The sequence below is a fragment of the Etheostoma spectabile genome, chromosome 9 (assembly GCF_008692095.1).
Source record: "Etheostoma spectabile isolate EspeVRDwgs_2016 chromosome 9, UIUC_Espe_1.0, whole genome shotgun sequence".
Taxonomy (NCBI): domain Eukaryota; kingdom Metazoa; phylum Chordata; class Actinopteri; order Perciformes; family Percidae; genus Etheostoma; species Etheostoma spectabile.
In genome coordinates this window covers 2,894,379-2,915,971 of record NC_045741.1, presented here as the reverse complement: position 1 = coordinate 2,915,971, position 21,593 = coordinate 2,894,379, and the positions used below count along the sequence as shown (strand labels likewise).

At 39.1% G+C, this 21,593-nt stretch overlaps 3 protein-coding genes and 1 long non-coding RNA gene across 5 annotated transcripts; 3 read left to right on the top strand and 1 right to left on the bottom strand.

The window, feature by feature from the left end:
- The first annotated feature begins 4,430 nt into the window (after positions 1–4,430).
- On the top strand, positions 4,431–12,908 carry LOC116695080 (uncharacterized). The gene is made up of 2 exons (XR_004333351.1): positions 4,431–4,464; positions 12,558–12,908. It is a non-coding gene; the product is annotated as an uncharacterized LOC116695080 (long non-coding RNA).
- On the top strand, positions 7,612–12,113 carry agxta (alanine--glyoxylate and serine--pyruvate aminotransferase a). Of its 2 annotated transcripts, none has more exons than XR_004333340.1 (11): positions 7,612–7,770; positions 8,977–9,169; positions 10,181–10,245; positions 10,335–10,435; positions 10,531–10,601; positions 10,696–10,780; positions 10,861–10,959; positions 11,084–11,153; positions 11,501–11,600; positions 11,732–11,860; positions 11,936–12,113. XR_004333340.1 is itself a non-coding variant. In XM_032525100.1 (11 exons), exons 1-11 carry the CDS (start codon positions 7,612–7,614, stop codon positions 12,041–12,043), a joined length of 1,176 nt encoding a protein of 391 aa, XP_032380991.1. In that variant the 3' UTR covers positions 12,044–12,113. The 2 variants fall into 2 exon arrangements, 1 of the variants encoding a protein (XP_032380991.1); XM_032525100.1 differs by having other exon boundaries at positions 11,501–11,596.
- A 40-nt stretch (positions 12,909–12,948) lies between the features above and the next one.
- dtymk (deoxythymidylate kinase (thymidylate kinase)) lies at positions 12,949–15,759 on the top strand. The gene is made up of 5 exons (XM_032525114.1): positions 12,949–13,200; positions 13,355–13,463; positions 14,796–14,886; positions 14,976–15,173; positions 15,255–15,759. The coding sequence occupies exons 1-5, from the start codon at positions 13,071–13,073 to the stop codon at positions 15,363–15,365; spliced, it is 639 nt and encodes a 212-aa protein (XP_032381005.1). The 5' UTR covers positions 12,949–13,070; the 3' UTR covers positions 15,366–15,759.
- atg4b (autophagy related 4B, cysteine peptidase) lies at positions 15,511–21,591 on the bottom strand. Its single transcript, XM_032525106.1, has 10 exons — positions 21,549–21,591; positions 21,252–21,353; positions 21,074–21,146; positions 19,129–19,208; positions 18,631–18,818; positions 16,983–17,061; positions 16,708–16,853; positions 16,508–16,564; positions 16,298–16,391; positions 15,511–16,187 (listed from the first exon to the last, which is right to left on the bottom strand). The coding sequence occupies exons 1-10, from the start codon at positions 21,589–21,591 to the stop codon at positions 16,114–16,116; spliced, it is 936 nt and encodes a 311-aa protein (XP_032380997.1). The 3' UTR covers positions 15,511–16,113.
- Between the last annotated feature and the right edge of the window lie 2 nt (positions 21,592–21,593).

Sequence of the window (21,593 nt, the reverse complement as noted above, 5' to 3'; positions counted from 1 at the left end):
AGGCACTTCATCCCACCTCCCACCTCTCTGTAAAGAGTAACATTTCAGTTTTTATGAAAATATAGAAAATTCAATTTACAAAAGCTTATTGATGGTGGGTTAGCGTGATACCATGAATAATTTTGTTTGTCAAAGTCTAAATTGAAAGGAGGTTTTTACAAGAACTCTTTGTGATACTGTCGAATTTGGACCCATATGTTGTACTGATCGCATAAATCACATTGATGGATTTACTGTCAAAGACAAACAACAACAGCATGTGACATTTGGGAAGGAAGGGTTGCTTCCTGTCAGATTAATTATATGTGTCAGAGAAACTGCTTTCAGAACAGTTTCCAAATCGCGCCATAGGTTACAATTGGTGGCATCACTGATGCAGGTAACCCCCATATAAGCACATTTACAGTAGATGACTAAATGACTAAACGTTCCTTATAGGCATGACAACATTTTTTTTTTTTACTGTATGTGCTGTAGCACTAAGACTCCATGAGCCTTGATGCACTGACATAGCAGGTTGCCATGCATAAAGCCTCTGACAGCTTGGTTTTGAGTATTTCTCTGTATAACATTAAATAAAAAGGGAATCTCTTAACTTTAACAATCAAAAACTCAGCTGCTCTGTTTGATTACAAACTGTTTGGTTTGTTCAGATCAGTATGACAAGCAGACAACCCTACAACTGTCATCACATTTTTAAGGACAAAAACAGAAACACAGAAATCTCTCATTTTAAGCAACCTAAACTGTTAACATTTTGAAAATGTCTTCAGTAAAGGCCCATGTGGCTATAAATATTAACATTATAGCCAGAAACATTATATATTGAATAGAGCCATATGTACTACAGTGGGCGGGGGTAGCAGCAAAAATGTATTTTAGCCACGTGAAAAAGGACCACAGAAAAATATGGTTTACTCTCACAGCTCTTAGCGTTCGCCATATCTAACTAAAATGGACGAAGTCTCTGTCTTTCCATCTATCTGTCTGTATGTCTTTCCTTTGATTTTCTCAACAACCGTTCATCCAATGGACTTTACAATTGCCTATAGGGCCTTTGTGGTGTATAACTGAGGACCCCAGGAAGATCTATGGGACCTATTTATTAGTAATAAAGACAACTGAACAAACAATCAACATTTCCACCAAAAGTATAGCGTAAAACAAAAAACTTTATTTAAAAGAAAATTAATTGAAAGCAATGGTAACCAGTTGGTCTTTAGCTTGGATTTGAATGTAGTCAGAATTGTCTCATGTCTGACCTCTTCTGGCAAATCTTTCCACATTGGAGCAGCACAGAAGCTAGAGGCAGCTTCACCATGTTTAGGTTTGACTCTGGGAGCACTGAAGTAGTAGTAAAGAATTCAAATAAGGGTATTCAGGTGTCTTTTTTGGTGAAATGTGAATGCTTCGCACACATTTTCAATCCGGCAGCACAGATGATTGTTACAATCACCACGGTTTTAAAGTGGGCACCCAGGATTAGGGTCACAAATTCAGTATCCAACCAAAAGTGAAATATGGTCCCGATCTCCCCTTCTGTTCCTGAGTTATGGCGCTGAGTAACGGCCAAAAAAAGAGTGTTTGCTGATTTTTTTATGATGATGTCACAGTGAAGTTTACCATTGACCATTTGGATAAAAAAATATCACCCTATCATAATTTTACCTGATTAGACATTTGCGCAAAATTATGTCTAAATTAGTGTTTAAATTCTTAAGGTATAGCCAAATATGTGTTTGACCACCACTTTTTCATCCTCATCCTTGAGTCCAAGCGGAGGTTTGTGCAGGCATTCCTGAGATATCGTGTTTACAACAATGGGAGGTGATGGAAGGCACCGTGATCTTTAGCATTTGACCACAAAATTATTATCAGTTCATCTTTGATTTTGAAGATATTCCATCCAGGCATTTCTGAAATAGAGAATGGCAGACAACTTTGAAACATCATGCCTCCAGCTGGCTATCACTGGCATAGAGGCATATAACTGATAAAATTAGGACCAATTTTGTCACAAATCCTGTTGTTTCATGTTGCTAGCTGCCCATCATGCTGAACCTTTACATGATCAGCATGTGTGGTGTAGTCTGGCACTTCATGTTAATTGTAGCACAGTCACAGTGTGAGGTTAATATCTTTTACTGTAATTCTAAAATGCTGCACGTAACACTGTTAATAGTTACAAAAACTTAACGTATATAACATGACATCACAGAATAATTTTTGCAGTAAACTTGCCTTGCAATGAGCTTGTCCAGAAAGTAAAAGTTTTTGCAGAAATGATTGTTTGTATAATCTGCTGATCTGCAACCTACATTTCTGGTAAACTCATACTTTCCATTTCATTCACACAGCGAGGATACGGGCACATTTCTTGGACAACACACCCACACTTTTTGGTACTGTGCTCCCAAAACAGCAAGTGTGATGGCTGTGGGGAGTGGAGAGCAGTGTGGAACAGGTTTCACTGCTGGCTGAGTCATTATGAACCCATTTATGCATCAGAGAGGACAGTGTCAGAGGGACACTGAAGGTGAGAGAGCGAGACCTACTTAAACGTCTTGCACCTTTCTTTGGAAAATCTAAGTGTTTTGAAGAGAGAGAAAGAAAGGAAGAGGGGAGGAAGAAACTCAGAGAAAGAAACAGACAGACAGAAAGAATAAGGGACAGTGAGAAAGAGATTTCCCAATATAAGGACAGGGGAGTCCCCCAAGCTCAGCTACTGCGGGCCTTGTTTGTCCCACCTCCACACAGGCCGATAGGCTTTATCTCGCATCATGAGTGGGCTTCTGTCAAAGCTGTTCTACTGCTGGCTGTGTTTGTTGTTGCCTCACACAGCTTTAAGATGGCATGGGGAATCCCCCCTGCTGCTCTGCCAGTATCTGTCAACTGCTCCGTCCTGCATTAAGCTTCATAGACATGTTACAGTATAGGTATTTGTGAGCAATTTATAGAGATTTAATGCATACTGCACCATTCCAGGAACCCTTCTGCTGACTAAAATAATAAATACTGGTGGACCCCCTTAGAATTGTTATTGGTACACCGTCAGAAAAAGGTACAGTCCCAGCAGCAGTTGGATGCAGCTCTGTGCCTTTTATTTGGGAGAAAGTTGTGGTCTCAGTTTCAAATGAGATATTTGACCCGGTCTATGAGTGTTATCTTGATAATGAAGCAGACTTCAATGGAATCAGATTAGATCATTTTACATTAAACATTAGAGGTGCAGTGAACCATGGTAAATGTGCAGAACAGAGTTAAAAAAAAAAAAAAAAGATAATAATTAGATAATTATAATTGTAAAAACAAAACACAATAACACCCTAGACATATATGTCTAATGAGGCAGTGGCCAGATCTCTACACACAAACCAAACAATTGCAAATTTTAAGTGTTCCTGTTTTCAACAACTCAATTTTTGTCATCTGGTTTCTGTGTTGTAAGGATGCCTCTCTGTCCAGCTGCTCTGTCAGGGTTGGAGCTTGACTGAGTGTTTGGTTTCTGAGCAACAGGTGTTCCCCTCTTCTTAACTGTCCTCTTTCTTAACTGTCACAGGTATTGCGGCTTTATAACTGAAACTCCTCATTGAAACCATATGTCAATATGATATCTGCCATATTTATATATATATACTGTATATATATATATATATGCTTGTTTTCTCTCACTCCCGTAGGTGCTTTCCAGAGGCAATAAGCAACTACCGCTATTCAAACTGATAATTTGGGGTCAAAAAGGCATCATATTGTCCATCGGACCAACCCTTCGAGCTGAGCTTATTATCAAATGAAAAAAACCCAAATAAAAACGGATTCATTTATTGACAATGTTCTGGTACCAGGAGCGATGTTAGCCCTTTTAAGGGTGCTGAAGCACCCCTTAACTAGATCCCTGCACCCCTAAAAAATACTTGCTGAAAAGTCTTTGTTAATCTGTTGTTAGCTAAGGAGTTCTGCTCTGGGAATGTCACAACATCGTGAAACTAAACCCGTAATCTAGATGCTGAGATGAATTAGAAAAACACTGTGAGCCATTTTGAGAAAACAGTTCCTGTCATCAATTAGTCAAATTTGCATAAATCCCTAATTTTTTAAAGTTATTGATACTGGATTCTGCTTTTCTATAGATATACAGTATATATGATTTAGCATCAGCATTAAAATCTCAGAGTTGCTGGTATCTTTCTAGTTACATAATTCAGTGTTTCAGGTACCGGATACATGCTAATGAGAGAGGGAATCAACCTTGTCATGAGGTCAGCAAAAGTTCTTTTGTTCACGTCATAATACATATAATACATACAAGAAGGCACTCTGAAAGTCTTCAGTGAGCACCATGTTCACGTCTTCTCTCCATGCTACATGAACTAGTTGAGAGATTTGATTCTTCATGCCATTTCCTCAGTAATTGTTAGGAGAACTATTGTAGAACAATAACAGACGTACACAAACACTCACACCGTCACCTATCACATGTTTAATTACATAAACAGCATTATCTTTTGCAAGTTAGCCTTCCGTCTTTTGGGTCACTGGTTGCCGTGTATTCTTACACCTACACAGGTGAATTCACAACTTCTAGCTGATTAGATGTACACAGACAGATTGACATTTCCCTCATATGTCCTGTTTATTTTAAGAACAAATATTTATTTATTGATAATCATTAACATCAAAATCAAAGCTAAAACAAATACATTTTACATTAAGATTACCTTCAAGCACACAGGATAACACAATGAAAATCATCATGATGTCAATCATCAATCTGATTCTGATGATGTTATTATGTTAGGTTGATGTATGTTGACATTTTTTAAATACAGTTTTTTTTTTAAATAGATATAATATAATATAATTCTCATGTCTATACAGCAACTGTTCCAAATAGCACAAAGTAGAAACCAAGGGCATTTTTTTTATCAGCAGATTTTATTAGCTGTTACCGATTAACGTCAGCTTATTCTGAAAGTTAGATCACTTATTACAAAATGATTTGTTCGTCCTTGTGTGTCATTGTCATAAAGCAGTATCAGATAATGTGCGTTGCTTGATGGTAGATGGCACTTGGTTGGACGCATGTCCAAACCACGTGTGAACTAAAAACCACATGTGGTTTCAGTACGCATGAACTAATACACTTTCCTTATTCACTTGACTTCACATTAAGAGTGTAATAAAACTAACAAAAGAATACAGACAGCTCTACAAAGAACTAAACTATATTGTAAATAATACATTATTTTCAGTGTCTGTTTGAGACAATTTAAAGGTCTAATATTGTAAAAAGTGAGATTTCAATGCTTTTTATTATCATAAAGCACGCTGAGGTGCAATATAAATACTGTGAAAGTATCAAAATGCTCAATCCACAGAGAAATGCACACAGCCATATTCAGAAACTGTGTCTTTAAACAAGCCATCAGTACTTCCGTACAGTTGTGATCCGCTATACTTTATATTGGTAGAAAGTGCTGCTACAGGGCTGTTTAGATTCGGAGTAAACAGGGCTTTCAACTTAAAGGTGCTCTATGTGATGTCACATGTTTTTTAGGTTACAAGATTTTTTGTCATATACAGCAAAACATCTCCTCACTATCTGCGAGCTGCCTGTCCCCTGAACACAGTGTAAAAAACGTGGTCTCTGTAGACAGCCCAACGTTATATGTCCAATTAAAGCTAGATTTTAACTCTTTTTCAGGCTGCTCTAAAAACAAAACCTCCTATTTAGCCCGACTCGTTCCATTTCAGAGTGACGGTACACCACCCAGGCTGTCACTCAGGTGATATCAGAGCATTCTGAGATAGGATTTTAAAATTAAAGGCTTTGAAAATTAAATTAAAGCTATATTTTAACTCTTTTAGGCTGTCAGAATTGCTTACATCCTCCATAAATATGGTTAAAAACAGGATAGTTCAGTCTGTCAGGTGAGAAATATTCATCAGCATGGCCTACCTCCTCTATAAATGTACTTAAAAGTAGGGCAGCTCATTCTGTCAGGTAGTTGATGTCAGTCAAAATGGCCTACCTCTATAAATGCAGTTAAAGCAGCATAGCATGACATGTTAAAAGCATGATAGTTCAGTCTGTCTGGTGGTAAATATCAATCAGAATTGCCTACATCGTCTATAATGGATTTTCCAGATTCCAGATCAGCCCATCTGAGCTTTCATTTTCTCAAAGGAAGAGCAGGATACCCAGGGCTCGGTTTACACCTATCACCATTTCTAGCCACTGGGGGACCCAGGCAGGTTGGGGGAACGCATGTATATGTACGTATGTTAATGTATAAAAAAAAACTAATAAAAGAGACATTTTCATTTAACAGCTACTCAAAGCGCTTTTACATATTACAAGAACCATTCACACACATTCATACACTGTTGCTGAGGCTGCCGTACAGGGTGCCACCTGCTCATCAGATAAACACTCACACACATTTACACTCCGATGGCACAACATCCAAAGTAACTTTGCTCAAGGACACTTCGACATGACACATCAAACTGAACGGTCTGGAAACTTGTACGTTTAATTCCCCTGCTTCAATTAACAATTCACACACTGGCTTATCCTCCTTGCACGCTATTGGCGGGTTTAATGCAATGACGATAGAGAAGCAAAAAGCAGCTTTTTGTTTAGGCTACATTCAACATGTCGGCTGCCGAAACGTAGCAACAGCAACCCGTTGATGCCGCTGTTTTAGAAGATTTCAAAGACAAGTTTTCTCTTAAAACGGAACAGAACATTTCCCTGGAACAATTCCTACAAAAAAGGATGTGTTTTCCTTACTACCAACTGACTTTGGTAAAAGCTTGCTCTGCAAAGTATGTCACCCAGATCGTTGGTCTGATTGGTTGAAGGACTATCCAATTGCATACAGGGTCATTTGAACTATGCCCGTTGGTCACGCCTCTTGAGCAGAGAAAATACAGAGCAGACCCCCCAGACCAATGTTCAATCTCAAATCTATTGAGCGTGGCTTGGTCTGGTGATGGCCAGACTAGCATACCTCCTCTATCTATCAGCATGGCTTACCTCTTCTAGGTAAAAGCAGGGTAGCTTATTCTTTCAGGGGGAAATTTACTGTAAATCTGGTACACTTTTCCAGAATTTCCAAAATCATTTGATCTTATAAACACTTTCTAAATATTATAAGTGAAACCTATGAATTGTACAAACTGTAACTAGTCAGAACATAAAATTAACTGATAAAAAATGTAGGCCAACAAGGGCACCTGTAAGTTGTGGTAAACACATTAGACACATATTTCGTCCTGTTCACTAGGGGAAAAGCACAGCAGTGTACTGGGGAAGCCTGACGCTTTGGAGAGTCTTTAGTCAATGATTAATATTTGGGGACATGTGGAGTGACTTCCTTATCTGTAAAATGGTAACTCATTTAGCTACAGTACCTGACCTAATTGTGCACAGACGTCAACACGTGTTGACATAAGAAGCCAGAGATAAAAGCAGAAAATGTTGTGACAGAGTCCTGACCTGAGGAACTCACTGGTCAGACAGAAAGGGTGTGCTCAGCTTACCTTTTACTTAACCTTCTTCGTGGTTTTTTGTATTTTTCCTGCGCTTGTCACACTGCTGGGAACATGTCGTCTGTCACTATACCCCCACCAAAATGCCTGCTGAAATCGTTAGAGGTCCCTTATCGTCACATGTTTGGACCAGGACCTTCCAATGTTCCTTCACGAATCTTGGAGGCCGGGGCCAATCCTGTCATTGGACACATGCATCCAGAGATATTTAAGGTAACTCTAAACTAAGGGTTCAACACACATGATGTAGGTCAAGGAAGAGTGGCATAAGAGAAAAAACAACTGTACACTGTATACCCCAAACAGTGTAAAGATATACTGGGCACTGAGTGTGGGAATGATTCTGTTCCCAATCTCCCTGCTTAGCTGAGGTAAACAAACATTTTACATTTTACTATGGTTTTCAACATTTCCATTGTGCACAGAAAAGTGATAATGCTATTCGTTTTCAAAGACAGAGAGATCAATGTTATGTTCTACCTAGTCTGAAAGTACATTTCCAGAATAAAGCTTGACATCTTGCGCGTGGCTAAAGGAAAAAAAGACAGAAAGACTATAGCAGAGCCATCCTCGCTGCGTCAGGAGTTTAGCGCCGACGAAGACAATTGTGATTGGTTTAAAGAAACGCAAACAACCCAGAGCATTCATTTTCTTCTATACCAGAATTTGTTTGTGGAGTAGCCAGAGGGGTGTGGAAATAGGTCTGGCAATGTGAGACTAAATTCTACCCGACATTTTGTGTTAGTTTGTGCACTGGGACAAAAATTTTCAATTGTTACTAAGGGTCTTCACACACGTGTGTGTGTGTGTGTGTGTGTGTGTGTGTGTGTGTGTGTGTGTGTGTGTGTGTGTGTGAGAGTGTGAGAGAGAGAGAGAGACAAAGCAATAAAGAGCCAGAATGCTTGCAAGTGGTGCTGCAACTACTTCCCAAATTCCATTTACAAGTCAGATTTTCATTGTTTTTATTAGCTCCAGCCAGGTTAGCCATTGTTAGCAATGGCAGTTTATAACAATGCATCCATGTTTTTTGTGCATATAAACCGGGTAACATGTCTACAGACGATGGAAAGCACTGAGTGTACAACAAATAACACAGAAGTGCTTATAACTATATGTTTTCTCTATTTATCAGTGTGGTTGATAAAATGTCAGAAGTGTGAAAAATGACAATCACAATTTCCATGACATGTTTAAATGTCATGATCATAGAAAACTACAAACAATAGTCACACCTGAGAAGCTGGAACCACTGAAACTGAGGCCTTAGTTATTAGAATGTTGCTAATTAATTTCCCGTCATGGTTGGACAGATTTAAAGAGTTGCGCTGACCTCTGTGAGGACATCTCTCTGTCTGCCACTAATTGAATGCAACAGTACTATGCTGAGAAAATGTATTTGTTTGCACATTTTTTGTATAGATAATGAGTGACATCAAAAGTGGAATCCAGTACATGTTCCAGACTCAGAACAACATGACTTTAGCAGTGAGCGGCACTGGCCACAGTGCGATGGAGTGTGCCATCTTCAACGCAGTGGAGCCCGGGGAGAGCGTGCTGACTGCAGTCAACGGCATATGGGGAGAGCGAGCGGCAGAAATGGCTGAGAGGATAGGTAACGCTTTGTATTTCATATTTTCTACAACAACTCCTTATGCATTAGTGCACCTCCCAATATTTCCTGACTTTCCTGTCCTGTTCCTAAAGGCAAGGCAAGGCAAGGCAGCTTTATTTGTATAGCACATTTCAGCAACAGGGCAATTCAAAGTGCTTTACACAAAATCAGTTAAACAGATAAAACACAAGTAAAAACAGTTAAAAATCATAAGCATTAAAAACCGGTAAAACACATGAATAGACAGTTAAAAACAAATAGAAACATAAAACACAAGAATAAAAGTTATAGTGCAGCATAAGAAATTTAAAGAAATGAGCAGTCATTTAAAGAAAGGCAGCATCAAAAAGAAAGGTCTTCAGCCTTGATTTAAAAGAACTGAGAGTAGCAGCGGATCTGCAGGTTTCTGGGAGTTTATTCCAGATATGAGGAGCATAGAAACTGAAAGCTGCTTCACCCTGTTTAGTTCTGACTCTGGGGACAGAAAGTAGACCTGTCCCAGATGACCTGAGAGGTCTGGAGGGGTCATAGTGTAGTAGCAGATCAGAAATGTATTTTGGACCTAAACCGTTAAGGGATTTATAAACTAGCAAAAGTACTTTGAAATCAATTCTTTGAGGTACAGGAAGCCAGTGTAAATTGATTTTTTAGGGAGACCTGTAAAGACACCGTTACAGTAAAAAAACGGGCTGCAGCTGGGCAAAGGCAAACACACACCTTAACAGGAGTAAATGGTGCATTTGTTCTGGACTTTTTTCAGCCGCGGATTAATACACATTTGGTGCGCTAGTATGTACAGCAGCAGGATGATGACTCAAAATAAACTACAGCACCCCTGTCCATCATAATAAAGGAACATTTCACCCAGTGCAATTGTATGGCTAATTTTGTTGAACAATATTGAAACTACATAACATTGCCACTCTTATTCATTAAAATCAGCAGCAACTGATGGAATAAAAAGGATTCTGTTGTAACTTAACCACAGAATATGTGGCATTAACCCAACAGGTGCCAGAGTAAATACCATTGTGACGCCCCCTGGTGGTTCCTTCACTAATGCCGAAATTGAGCAGGTATCACTCTGACTCTTCAGTTACCATGTTACTCAGATGAATTCTGTCAGAGCTGTTGTCTCTGTGATCATGCTGCTATCTTATCACAGGCCTTATCGAAACACAGGCCAGTGCTGTTCTTCCTTGCACATGGAGAATCTTCTACAGGAGTCTTGCATCCTTTAGAAGGCATCGGACAGCTGTGCCATAAGTAAGATGCAGAACTCACTCCTCATGTCATCGTCACATCACATCTGTGATGATAATCAGGACAGATCGAAGCTATTTTTTGATTTGCGCCTACAGGTATGACTGTTTGTTTCTTGTTGACGCTGTGGCATCATTGGGAGGGACCCCTCTGTACATGGACCAGCTAGGTTTGATATTAAAGCTGATTAAACCATTTACTGTGTTATACTATCTGTTTTGAGGATGCCAAATAAAGATTGTTTTGGTGGTTTGTATTTGCAGAGATAGACATCCTATACACAGGCTCCCAAAAGGTTTTGAATGCTCCTCCGGGTACAGCACCCATCTCCTTCAGTGAGAGAGCATGGTGAGATATATACTGTATATACAAGTAAGGGTTTAAAATATATACAACATGTACCTATTTAAGGCCTAATCTGTCCACAGCCAGAAAATATTAAACCGGAGGACAAAGCCTGTGTCATTCTTCTTGGATATGAGTTGGCTTGCAAACTACTGGGGATGTGATGGCAAGCTGTCAAGAGTGTAAGACCTTTCCCCCTCTGAGGCCCTGATTAGATTTTAAACGGTGCTCTCATTTTTAGCCATACTTGCACAGTTTAAGAATATTCCTGAATATTGCTCTGACTGTTTCATTTTCTCTTTAAAGATATCACCATACAGGTCCAGTCACTGCTTTTTACTCCCTGAGGGAGAGTCTGGCTGTCCTTGTTGAAGAGGTGGGATGTGTTAGAATAAAATCTTTGAATTTTGTCTCTGTTGGAGCTTCAACAGTTCCATACAGTTAGCCATGATTGAGCAGGTTGTACAGTGATAATCTATCACTCCGCATATTTATAAAATAAATTAAATATAAATTGCTTTGAGACGGAGCCTGTATTCACAAGCCAAATTATTTTTGAAGCTCAACACTTCTATTGCAACATGTTTAGGGGCTGACAGAGCAGCTAGCATGGCTGTAGACTGAATAATAATATGAATATGTTCTAAATTAAAATATGGGTTATGCTGTAGCTATTCTATAATTGTTTGACTGTCTGTTTTATGCCTTTTTTCTGTTATTAAGGGTCTGCAGAATTCATGGGAAAGACATCAAGAAGTGGCTGAGTATTTCCATGCTGGCCTAGAGAGCATGGGTCTTAAACTTTTTGTCAAATCAAAAGTGAGTTTCAAGTTTTAACACCACAATTTCATTTTTTTTTATTAGAACCTGCCATGGAACCTACACAGAATAATGGTTTTAATACGAAACTATAAAGTGAGAAAAATGACTGTTTCTGTCTTAAATGGTTTACAGAAAGCAAGACTCCCTACGGTTACCACCATTGTTGCTCCTCATGGATATGACTGGAAAGAGATCACAGCCTACATCATGAAAACACATAATTTAGAGATTTCTGGGGGGCTCGGACCATCAGTTGGCTTGGTAAGAGAAAAATCTGTCAACTCAAATCACTTAAGTCCTGTGTAGCCTAAATTCCAGTTGTTTTTGGTCTTTCAGGTGTTGCGTGTGGGGCTGATGGGATGTAACAGCAGCAAGGCCAATGTTGACATGGTGTTGGCAGCACTGAAGGATGCTCTGAAACACTGTCATAAGAGCAAAGTGTAACATGTTGCTGTTGGATGCTGTGAAGATAATCAAGAAAGAGATTGTAATTAATAAACCCTTATTCTCAGTAGTTGTCTTGTACAGCTCAATCACTTGTTGATTGGAAACACTGGATTTCTGCACAATGGTACCTTTAGTCAGTAGCCATCTGTGCTCTAATAATTTACCTATTATTTTTGTTTTTAACTCTAATACAAACCTACAGTAACAGATAATTTGATATGATAGTATTCCCCTCTTAATGCTATATTAGGTACATTTAACACAAGTCGTATCCTACCCCCTTTCAAAGCAAATTGTACATTTACATCAATGTTTTTTCTCGTGGTGGGCTTCTTACATCATTCTTACTAAAACCTCAAACTGTTCCTGTTGTTTTCTGTCCATATCCTAAGTCTACTGATTGTAGTGGAACATTAAAACATTGTATCAACTAAGGAGAATAAAATTGTTCTACACATCCCATGAGTTGTAAAATCATTATAACTGGCTTTTCATCCTGCTACCAGAACAGACAGACAGACAGAGACACACACACACACACGTTACTCAGCTACCTTTCATCGATATCAATACTGGCAGCTCCCTTTTTGTAAATTCAGTGATATAATACCTGTGCATTGTGGATTTATTTATCATTTTCTTTTTACATTTATCATATCAAAAGTATTAAACAATGTGAATGGAATGTACAAATCTTATAAAAAAGATACAATACATAAATAATTAAAAAGGAGTTTGTATAGTTATGAATGTAATCACATTTTTATAATGTTCCCGATTTACGTTATTATTCTGGACTTTGGGCAGAATGTGCAGAAGTGTGATTGTAATTCCCTTTTTCTTTTATTTCAATAAAGTTGATTGAAAAAAAAAGACTACAACCCAAACCGGAAGTGCGTCGTCACGGTCACTTCCTTGTCGACAATTTGCGTCAGTAAAAGGCGGGTAAATGGTAGCTACAGCTTAACTACTGTAAGACGTTTGCTTTTCAGCCACAGAACAGCGCTGGTGAAAAGCAGCAGTAATGGCGTGTAAACGAGGAGCGCTCATTGTTCTGGAGGGAGTGGATAAAGCCGGGAAGACTACTCAGTGCAAGAAACTAGTTCAGGCGCTGCAACAGAGCGGTCGACCTGCAGAGATGATGAGATTTCCTGGTGAGGAAGGCTATTTTTTGTTAAGGGCTTACTGTTAGCATAACGTTAACTGTTGTTTGGGGGTTTTCCTTTCAGTCCCTGTGTAGTATAACGTTTTACTACTGTATACCATCACTATAATGTGCCGTGCCGTGGTGTGGTTTCTTGGGCTCAGACAGGACCACGACAATTGGACAGCTGATAAGCGCCTACCTTGAGAAGAAAAGTGATCTGGAGGACCACACGGTGCACCTGCTGTTCTCTGCAAACCGCTGGGAACTGGTGTAAGTACATTTCATCCTGATGTAGAAAAAGGTCTTCAAAATGGGCTAATTACTCACCATAAAGGCCACAATCAGCAGTCGGCACAACTTAAAAGGGTCAGTTGACGTTTCTGTTTAAGTTGTAACTTTACAGACTCTTTGTAGAGGTTGACTTCAGACTATTAAGGCATTGAATAGTTGAAGACAGACCTCATCGTCACTATACGTTTCTATTGAAAAAAATCTCATCTGTCAAAACTGTTGACCGTGAAGTCTGTTTTATCTTTAGTAGCTGGGTTTTTTTTCTGGACAGACACCTTAGTTTAAAAGAAAAAACTACAAAAAAAACATCCATGTCATATTGTATTGGGTGCTGTTGTAGCATACACATGGTAAGTTTTGAGTGATGGTGAACTAACCCTTTCCATGTTGTAGCCAGATGTCACTAATGTCAGGTGATGCGTTATATTTTTCCTGTTGCCAACATATTCCATAAAAAGACCAAAACCAACAACAATGTATCCTACTACTAACACTTATTGTTCCTGTGCCACAGAGGTGCATTGCTGTAAAAACTCATCAATGAGCCATTGTTGCACTGGGTGACATTTTCCTTATAACCATAAACACATCACTGAAGTTCATATGGATGCAATTTTTCTTTTAATACATTTGCCTCTATACGACCTATATAAGCAAACAAGACCATCAGCGAGAACTGATAGTAGTTATCCTTCATGCTGATTCCTGGGTCCGATTCTCCACAAAATTAGTCGAAACGATTTACGCACGCAGACTGGAAGAGCATATTGTTACATTTTCCCAGGCAAAGCTTTTTAGTGAGATGTATGTTAGCCAATAAAAGGAAGCCGATTTTTCCTTTTAGAGAATTTTATCTTTTAACGTTATATTTGATGTAGTCTCGCTTTGCCTGAACATCGTCCCTCGCTGTGGAGGAGGGTCTGGCTAGTCCACAAAGCATTCCGGGCTAAAACGGGCTCTGGATCATTGCATTTCTTTTAATGTAACCCTAACCCAATGGGATTGGGGCTTCAAACCACAGACAGGGTAGGGAAGTACAGAGAGACCTATTGAAAGACACAGTTGATTTCAGTCTTTTCATGGGATTTGTTCACAATAACAAAAAATATAGGATAGCAACAGCTTTATCCTTTAAAATGCACAGCACTTTGAGTAAATGTAGTACTTCTCTTTCCATTTCTGAAGTTGACTATATTAGCATTGACGCAAACTCCAATCTCAAAAAAAGTCTTTTGTCATTAGCCTCAACTCTAGCCAGTGTTCAGTAGAACTTACATCTTATGCAGCTTAATGAAATAATTGTGACCACAGGCCTCTAATAAAGAAGAAGCTGGAGCAAGGCACCACTCTGGTCGTAGATAGGTACGCCTTCTCTGGAGTCGCGTTCACCAGTGCAAAGCCCGTGAGTCCTTTATCAGCCTTTCTACTCTGCATCCATCAGACATCATTAGTCTGTGTCTAAGGATAGTTTCACATGTTCATCTCCTTCAGGGTTTCAGTCTGGACTGGTGCATGAAACCTGACGTGGGACTGCCAAAGCCGGACCTTGTTATGTTTCTACAGCTCAGTCCATCTGAGGCCGCTCTCAGAGGTCAGTTTGGAGAAGAGAGATATGAGACCAGTGTTTTCCAAAAAGCGGTTCAACAGAAATTTGAACAGCTGATGAAGGATCGTACAGTCAACTGGCAGGTATGGATTGTACATTTATTCCTGGGTATTATTTAAGTCAATAACATTTAAACTTCTTGTAATCTAAATTGTCTGCTCTAGGTTATTGATGCTTCCCAGAGTGTTGAGGATGTGCATGAGAACATCAGGACCCAGAGCCTTAACACGATCAACACAGCTCAGAACCAGCAGCTGGGAGAGCTGTGGAAGTGAAGCTGAACCAGTCTCGGCCAAACTAGTTGGTCACTAACTAAAAGACTCTTCTACATGCTTATTTTCGTAAGCAAACGAGAAATACCCTGGCGGTCATTCAAATATTTTATACCATCTTGACATTAAAGAGAAATGTACCATTGTCAAATACCAGATTCTGACTTTATTTGTTTTTAATCCTCTTACATGTGTATTGATCTTTCACCTGTCTATTTACTTTGTTGATTAAATAAATACTCTTCAAATTAAAACTTGGCAAGGATACTTTGCATGAACAATTGATTGAACTTGTCTGCAGATTTGACTTAATTAGGTTTCATTACAGGCTGTTTACAGACTTGAGTTATTAGTGACAAACCGCATAAGCCATGGGCATCATAAACCATTGTGTTTCTATACAACATAAAAATGTTATGGCAATTTTACTTATGGAGTCAGGGAAAGGCACCATATCACTTCAGAAAAAACATTTAAAGTGTTAAGACTCAAATGGAAACGCATGTATGTGAAGATGTGCATACAGAATGTATCCTGAGCTCCTGCTACAGCTTCCACCAGGCAGTCTCAATGTAGGATACAGAGAGCATTGTTGAGAAGAACGCTGTGACACACTGACTACACCATTGGAGCTGGACTGGCTCAAGAAGTCTCCAGTTAATGTTCATCCCCTCAGGCTTCCCTTCAGGTACAGAGAAGAGACAATCTCTCCCAAACTGTCCAGAACAGCAAATCATTGTTCATAAGTTCCTCAGAGGGAAAGGATCTCGAATTCTTCATCTTCTGAATCAAAGAACCGCTCCAACCTGTCCGAGTCCGAGAAATCTGCAAAGTATGGGTCAACACGTAAAAGAAGAAGAAAAAAAACAACATTAAAATTCATTTTTATTAACTGATGTATTTGGAATAAGTTTTTGCTTGAATTATACAGTTACCAGGAGTAAGGTTGAGGGCATCCACGCTGACCATGTGTGAGGGCTGACTGTCTACTAGCTCAAACATGGGCAGGCCCCCTCTGTTGCATGACAGCTGGAAGAGAAGGACCATCATTTTGAAATGTACCAATTCCTCTACCAACAAAGTGATGCTTTATTTAACTGACGAGTCAAAGGAGCTACAAATGAGCAGTGTTCACAGAAACATACCCTTCTTATGCGCATACACCAGTCGTCAAACTCGTCCTCTGTTCTGCAGAAGAAACCCTGGTGGACACCAGAAAACAATAAGCTACAGAACATCTGTTACTGTAAAAGGTTTTCAGCCCGCTCGCATTCACATTTAACAAATGGACTTTAGTTTGAGATACAAAAGCCCTGGGCCATAAAACCCTCTCTAGCATTCCTACCGCTGCGATGGATGGGTCCAATTCACAGATGTGCATGCGGCAGGGGGGGTGCTGACAATGGTACGTCTCATCAGGGACTTGGCCATCTTCACATGGATCCACTGCAGGCTGCGTGGTGTGTGGGTCTAAATAGATGAGTTCCTCTCCTGAAGAAAAATAAAAAAGCATGTTAATTATTAGATTTTTCTCTTGGTATACGGAAAATGAATATAGTGAGCATAAGTGTGCAGTGCACAGCTGAGTGTTTATTTCACAAACACAGAGACTAGACGTACCGACATAACCAATGAAGTAATGGGCACTGTTGGGTTTCCCCCCAATAACACCCAGGGACTGAGGCAGCATGAAGCATTGCTGTGAAAAGAGACAAGAGGGTTTATCTCACCCCAGCTGTAGCTGACCTTGCCTCAGTGGTAATTTAGTTACCTGTTTACATAAATCTTTTAGCCAATTTAGTACAAACAACATAAATGACATTGCGATGATTTTCCAAAGTTCACCATTTGTTTTTGTTATTAGATTTGAAGTGAGTTTTACCTCCATACGGGACAATGTGGGCAAATCTACAGCCAACACACTAGAAAGCCCCCCACAAGGTCAACCAATCCTCATAAACCTGTATTTTATTTTGAAATGTGTTTTAATTTGTACAATATACGGCTATGCTTTGGCCTTCCTGTATGTGATTACCTACTTGGCTTGACACTCGCAAAAATAGAGGAGACGGCCAAACGATCGGTACAGCCTGATCACAGCTGGTATGAACCGACAGATTGGATAACATGTGCACCAAAATGAACAAACTATTGTTATCGGCATTTACAATGGCCGTTTTTTTTGTTTGTTTTTTAAATAGTCATTCATCAGAATCATTTATAATGACAAATAAATGATTCTGATAAATGAATGTTTAAAAAATAAATTAAAAAACGAACAGTCACCCATGTTATGAGTGTTGCCGTTGCATAGTGGGTCCACCAGAGGACGCTCTACAGCGTTCCTGTTGGCAACACAGGTTTTTTATAAAGGTGTTTTTGTTCAAAGGACTAAGTTTCATATCTTAAGTTTGTATTTTCATACATTTTATTTATCAGAACTTTAATATATATGTTGATGTTCCTCTGTTCTGTTGTGACAACAAAACAAATTATCATATTTTAGTGAGAACTCATAAATAACTACAAATAACTAATGTTAGGGAAATCTGTTGTTTTACGCATTTAAAACAAATATATATTGGCCGATATATCGGCATATCTGTATCGGTATTGGCCTTAAAAATCCTTTATCGGCTCTATTTTGCATATTGCCAGTTCTAGATAACTGTTTTGATTGTCATCCACTGAGGAGCAGATGAACAAATAACGAGATGATGTTCCCTGGACAAAATAATAATACCAGAGTAACTGCAGATGTTTGCCCCCATGTGGGAGGGCACTTAGACTGGCGCAAAAAGCATGCAGGAACCCTTACAACTTCCTTAAGATGGGTAATCTATTACAGTGAACATCAGGACCTCATGTATTTGTATTAAAGTAACCTTACTATTGTGAGGCTGCAGTTGAAAGCGCAGACGAATCACCACACAAGAGTAATGCAACTTTGACAACAATTCATTATAAAACACTATGTTTCTTTAGTCGCTCATGTTATCAAATTAATATTGACTAGAATTGACAGAAGAGATGGAGCAGGTGACCATGTATTGCATATATGTAAATACAGAGGTATGTTGGGGGATTTCCGATTCATAAAACTATCAAACAGGAAATTTAGTTGTCTCATTTTGTATATCAAGTTTCCAGTGACACCATGTTTCAGGATGTAATGTTTCACCATTATATACCGTAGAAAACACCTAAGATTGAGAAAGTAATTGTTTGAACATATATTTATATATAAACACCCACTGAAGTACTTCACCTTGAGGGTTTCGATGTAGGCCTCATTTATATCACTCAGGCCCAGCCTGAGGGGGATGAGCAGGACCAGAGGTTTCCAGAGAGCCGTCTCCTCCTCGGCCAGGGCGCACGCCCCCTCCAGGCAGCCGTTGAGCTCGCCCGCTCCACCACAGGCTCCTGCAGCGTCCAGCCAGGGCATACAGAGACGCTCTGCAGCAAAAAAATGTATCACAAAATGACTGAAAAATGACTATGGTCAATGCTGCAAAAAAAAGAAAAACGTCACTGTACCGGATTACCATCAAGTCAAGTGGTAGACTCAAGTCAGAAAAGGACTAAAGCAGACCTGCTCTACAGTCAAATACTGACCACTCAGCTTTCTGTTTGTAGTCAAATTAAGACAGTAATCCACCTAATGACAGCTTGGCCAGCACAGTTAATAGTTTAACCTAGAGTACCGGAGTGACATTTAAACTGCTTATGTTAATGATTGATAAGAGACAAACACCGCTGGACTCACTGATCTCCTCGATGACCACAGTGTTGTCCATCGCCACGTGTACGACTAATCTGCTCCACGTATCAAACACTGCCAGCTTCCTGAAAGCAAGACAGCACATTGAGACACAGGTCACACTTTTGTGTCTTTAAATAATTTTGAACAGTATCTTGGGTTTTTTATGTGTGAATTGCTAGACATTGGGATGGGTGAACACGTGAGAGTGGAAAAGAAAGAAAAAGCAAACAAATGACGCATTACAAACAACTAAATGCCATGCAGTGTGTGTCTCGATCACAATGATTGAATGGTTGCAGTACAGGAAGTAGTTATAGGATATGTAGGATATGATTTCTATTTTTGTTGTCGGTCTGGCTCAGGTTCAACTCTGTGAAACATGAACAAACACAAACGATGAACGCCACAGAACTTTCTTTTAGTATTCAGTTTGACTGTCAGTTGTAACGGAAAAAGAACATAAATAAACCACTTTAACGTAGATTTTCTTTAGGGTTTTATTACTTGGTATCAGATCGGTGTATATAAACTGCAGTACTTCCCAATACCGATACCAGCGTTTTAGGCAGTATCGGAGAACATCTCTAACAGAAAGTACATTTTGACTCATGCTAATGTCAACATGCTGTTCTGCCTCTCCCGACAGCTCCTTGTGTTAGGTATCAAGGTGGCTTTTTTTAGATCCAAGAAAAAAGATATGGGGTTTATACTGATATGCCTTTTCTAGTTTTCAAGTTACCCCAGCAGTTGCACTATTTGTGAAGAATAAAAAATAAAACCAAAGACCTAAAAGGATACAAATTAGTGCTAAAGTCATTAGTTAACTGACTGAAAATCTGTCAATTTGGATAATAAAAAATCTGTCTCAATTTGGATAAATAATGAAAAGGTAATCCATGGAGTTTTGACCATGAGTAGCACTATAGAGCAGAAACATTAAATGTATACATAACTTGAATTTGTTTACAAGAAAACTCTACAGAGCATCTTTAATACACTTTGAGTTACAATTATTCAGTGGGTTCAGTTTCTCAAATGAGAGGATCTGCTAAATGTTTCAGTTTTATTCCCATTTAACGATAAATATTTTTGGACTTTAAAGAGCCCATGACATGGTGCTCTTTGGATGCTTTTATATAGACCTTAGTGGTCCCCTAATACCATATCTTAAGTCTCTTTTATATAGACCTTAGTGGTCCCCTAATACCATATCTTAAGTCTCTTTTATATAGACCTTAGTGGTCCCCTAATACCATATCTTAAGTCTCTTTTATAAAGACCTTAGTGGTCCCCTAATATCATATCTGGAGTCTTTTTTATATATACCTTAGTGGTCCCTATTACTGTATCTGGAGTGTCTTTTATATAGGTCTTAGTGGTCCCCTAATACTGTATCTGAAGTCTCTTTTATATAGACCTTAGTGGTCCCCTAATACTGTATCTGAAGTCTCTTTTATATAGACCTTAGTGGTCCCCTAATACTGTATCTGAAGTCTCTTTCCCAAAATTCATCCTTGGTGCAGAATTACAGCCACTAGAGCCAGTTCCACAATGAGCTTTCCTTAGTATGTGCCATTTCTGTATCTGTTAACTTCATAAGGGGCAAAATTCCAGATTGGCAGGATACCCAGGGCTCGGTTTACACCTACTGTCATTTCTAGCCATTGGGGGACCACAGGCAGGCTGGGGGAACTCATATTAATGTTAAAAAACCTCATAGTAAAATGTTCATGCCATGGGACCTTTAACTTGGCAATTTGAAGATGTCACCTTTTGCTCTGGGAACTTGTGACGGACTATTTCATAATTTCTTTACATTAATTGAAAAAAATAATCAATACAGTGATTGATTATAACAATAATAAATAGTTGCAGCCCTAAAATGTTAAATCTGGAAAGAACAGAAACAAAGTAGCTTGGTAACCTGTATTTTCTCTACAGTACTTACTTTAAAACCTGGGCAACTGTGTTCGGTCCATACCACTGGCCTATAGGCTTTCCCTCTCCAACTCCCATTTGGGCTGCAGCATTTAGGAACAAAAAAGAAACAATGTGATGCAAACTCTTTCAGGGCGGCCTGAGGGAGTCCTTGATTAAATTGGAAAGGTCTGCCACTCACTACGTACCAATTTGATGGATGGAATAATAGCTGTCTTTTTTGTCAATGAAAGCGTTGAGAATACTGATGTACTCTTCTCTTTGTTTCTGGCCTCTGGCCCATCTCCAGTCTGAGAACAACAAGGCAGTCATCAAGTATGTTTCAAACAAGCTCTGTTTGGTACAGTCTACTCACTGGAGAAGAGCTGTTAGTGCCACACAGTAATACAACTGGGTTCCGACTCCATAATTCTTTAACTATCTACAATCAAGCAAGATATTTTTTTCTTTGTTTGTGCATTTCAAATTAAAAAAAGTTGACTTACCCCTGCCTACATGCCTACACACCAAGGCCTCGCCTAGGATCATCT

Excerpts from the sequence above, each read along its gene's own strand:
- atg4b (XM_032525106.1), bottom strand. The coding sequence starts at position 21,591 with ATGATCCTAGGCGAGGCCTTGGTGTGTAGGCATGTAGGCAGGG. Across the intron at positions 19,209-21,073 it reads ACAGTTGCCCAGGTTTTAAA|GAAGCTGGCAGTGTTTGATA; the intron begins GTAAGTACTGTA and ends TCTTGCTTTCAG. Across the intron at positions 16,188-16,297 it reads TGCCCTCAACCTTACTCCTG|ATTTCTCGGACTCGGACAGG; the intron begins GTAACTGTATAA and ends CATACTTTGCAG.
- agxta (XM_032525100.1), top strand. The coding sequence starts at position 7,612 with ATGTCGTCTGTCACTATACCCCCACCAAAATGCCTGCTGAAATCGTTA. Across the intron at positions 10,436-10,530 it reads ATCGGACAGCTGTGCCATAA|GTATGACTGTTTGTTTCTTG; the intron begins GTAAGATGCAGA and ends TTGCGCCTACAG. Across the intron at positions 10,960-11,083 it reads GATGGCAAGCTGTCAAGAGT|ATATCACCATACAGGTCCAG; the intron begins GTAAGACCTTTC and ends TTCTCTTTAAAG.
- dtymk (XM_032525114.1), top strand. The coding sequence starts at position 13,071 with ATGGCGTGTAAACGAGGAGCGCTCATTGTTCTGGAGGGAGTGGATAAA. Across the intron at positions 13,201-13,354 it reads AGAGATGATGAGATTTCCTG|ACAGGACCACGACAATTGGA; the intron begins GTGAGGAAGGCT and ends TCTTGGGCTCAG. Across the intron at positions 14,887-14,975 it reads CGTTCACCAGTGCAAAGCCC|GGTTTCAGTCTGGACTGGTG; the intron begins GTGAGTCCTTTA and ends CATCTCCTTCAG.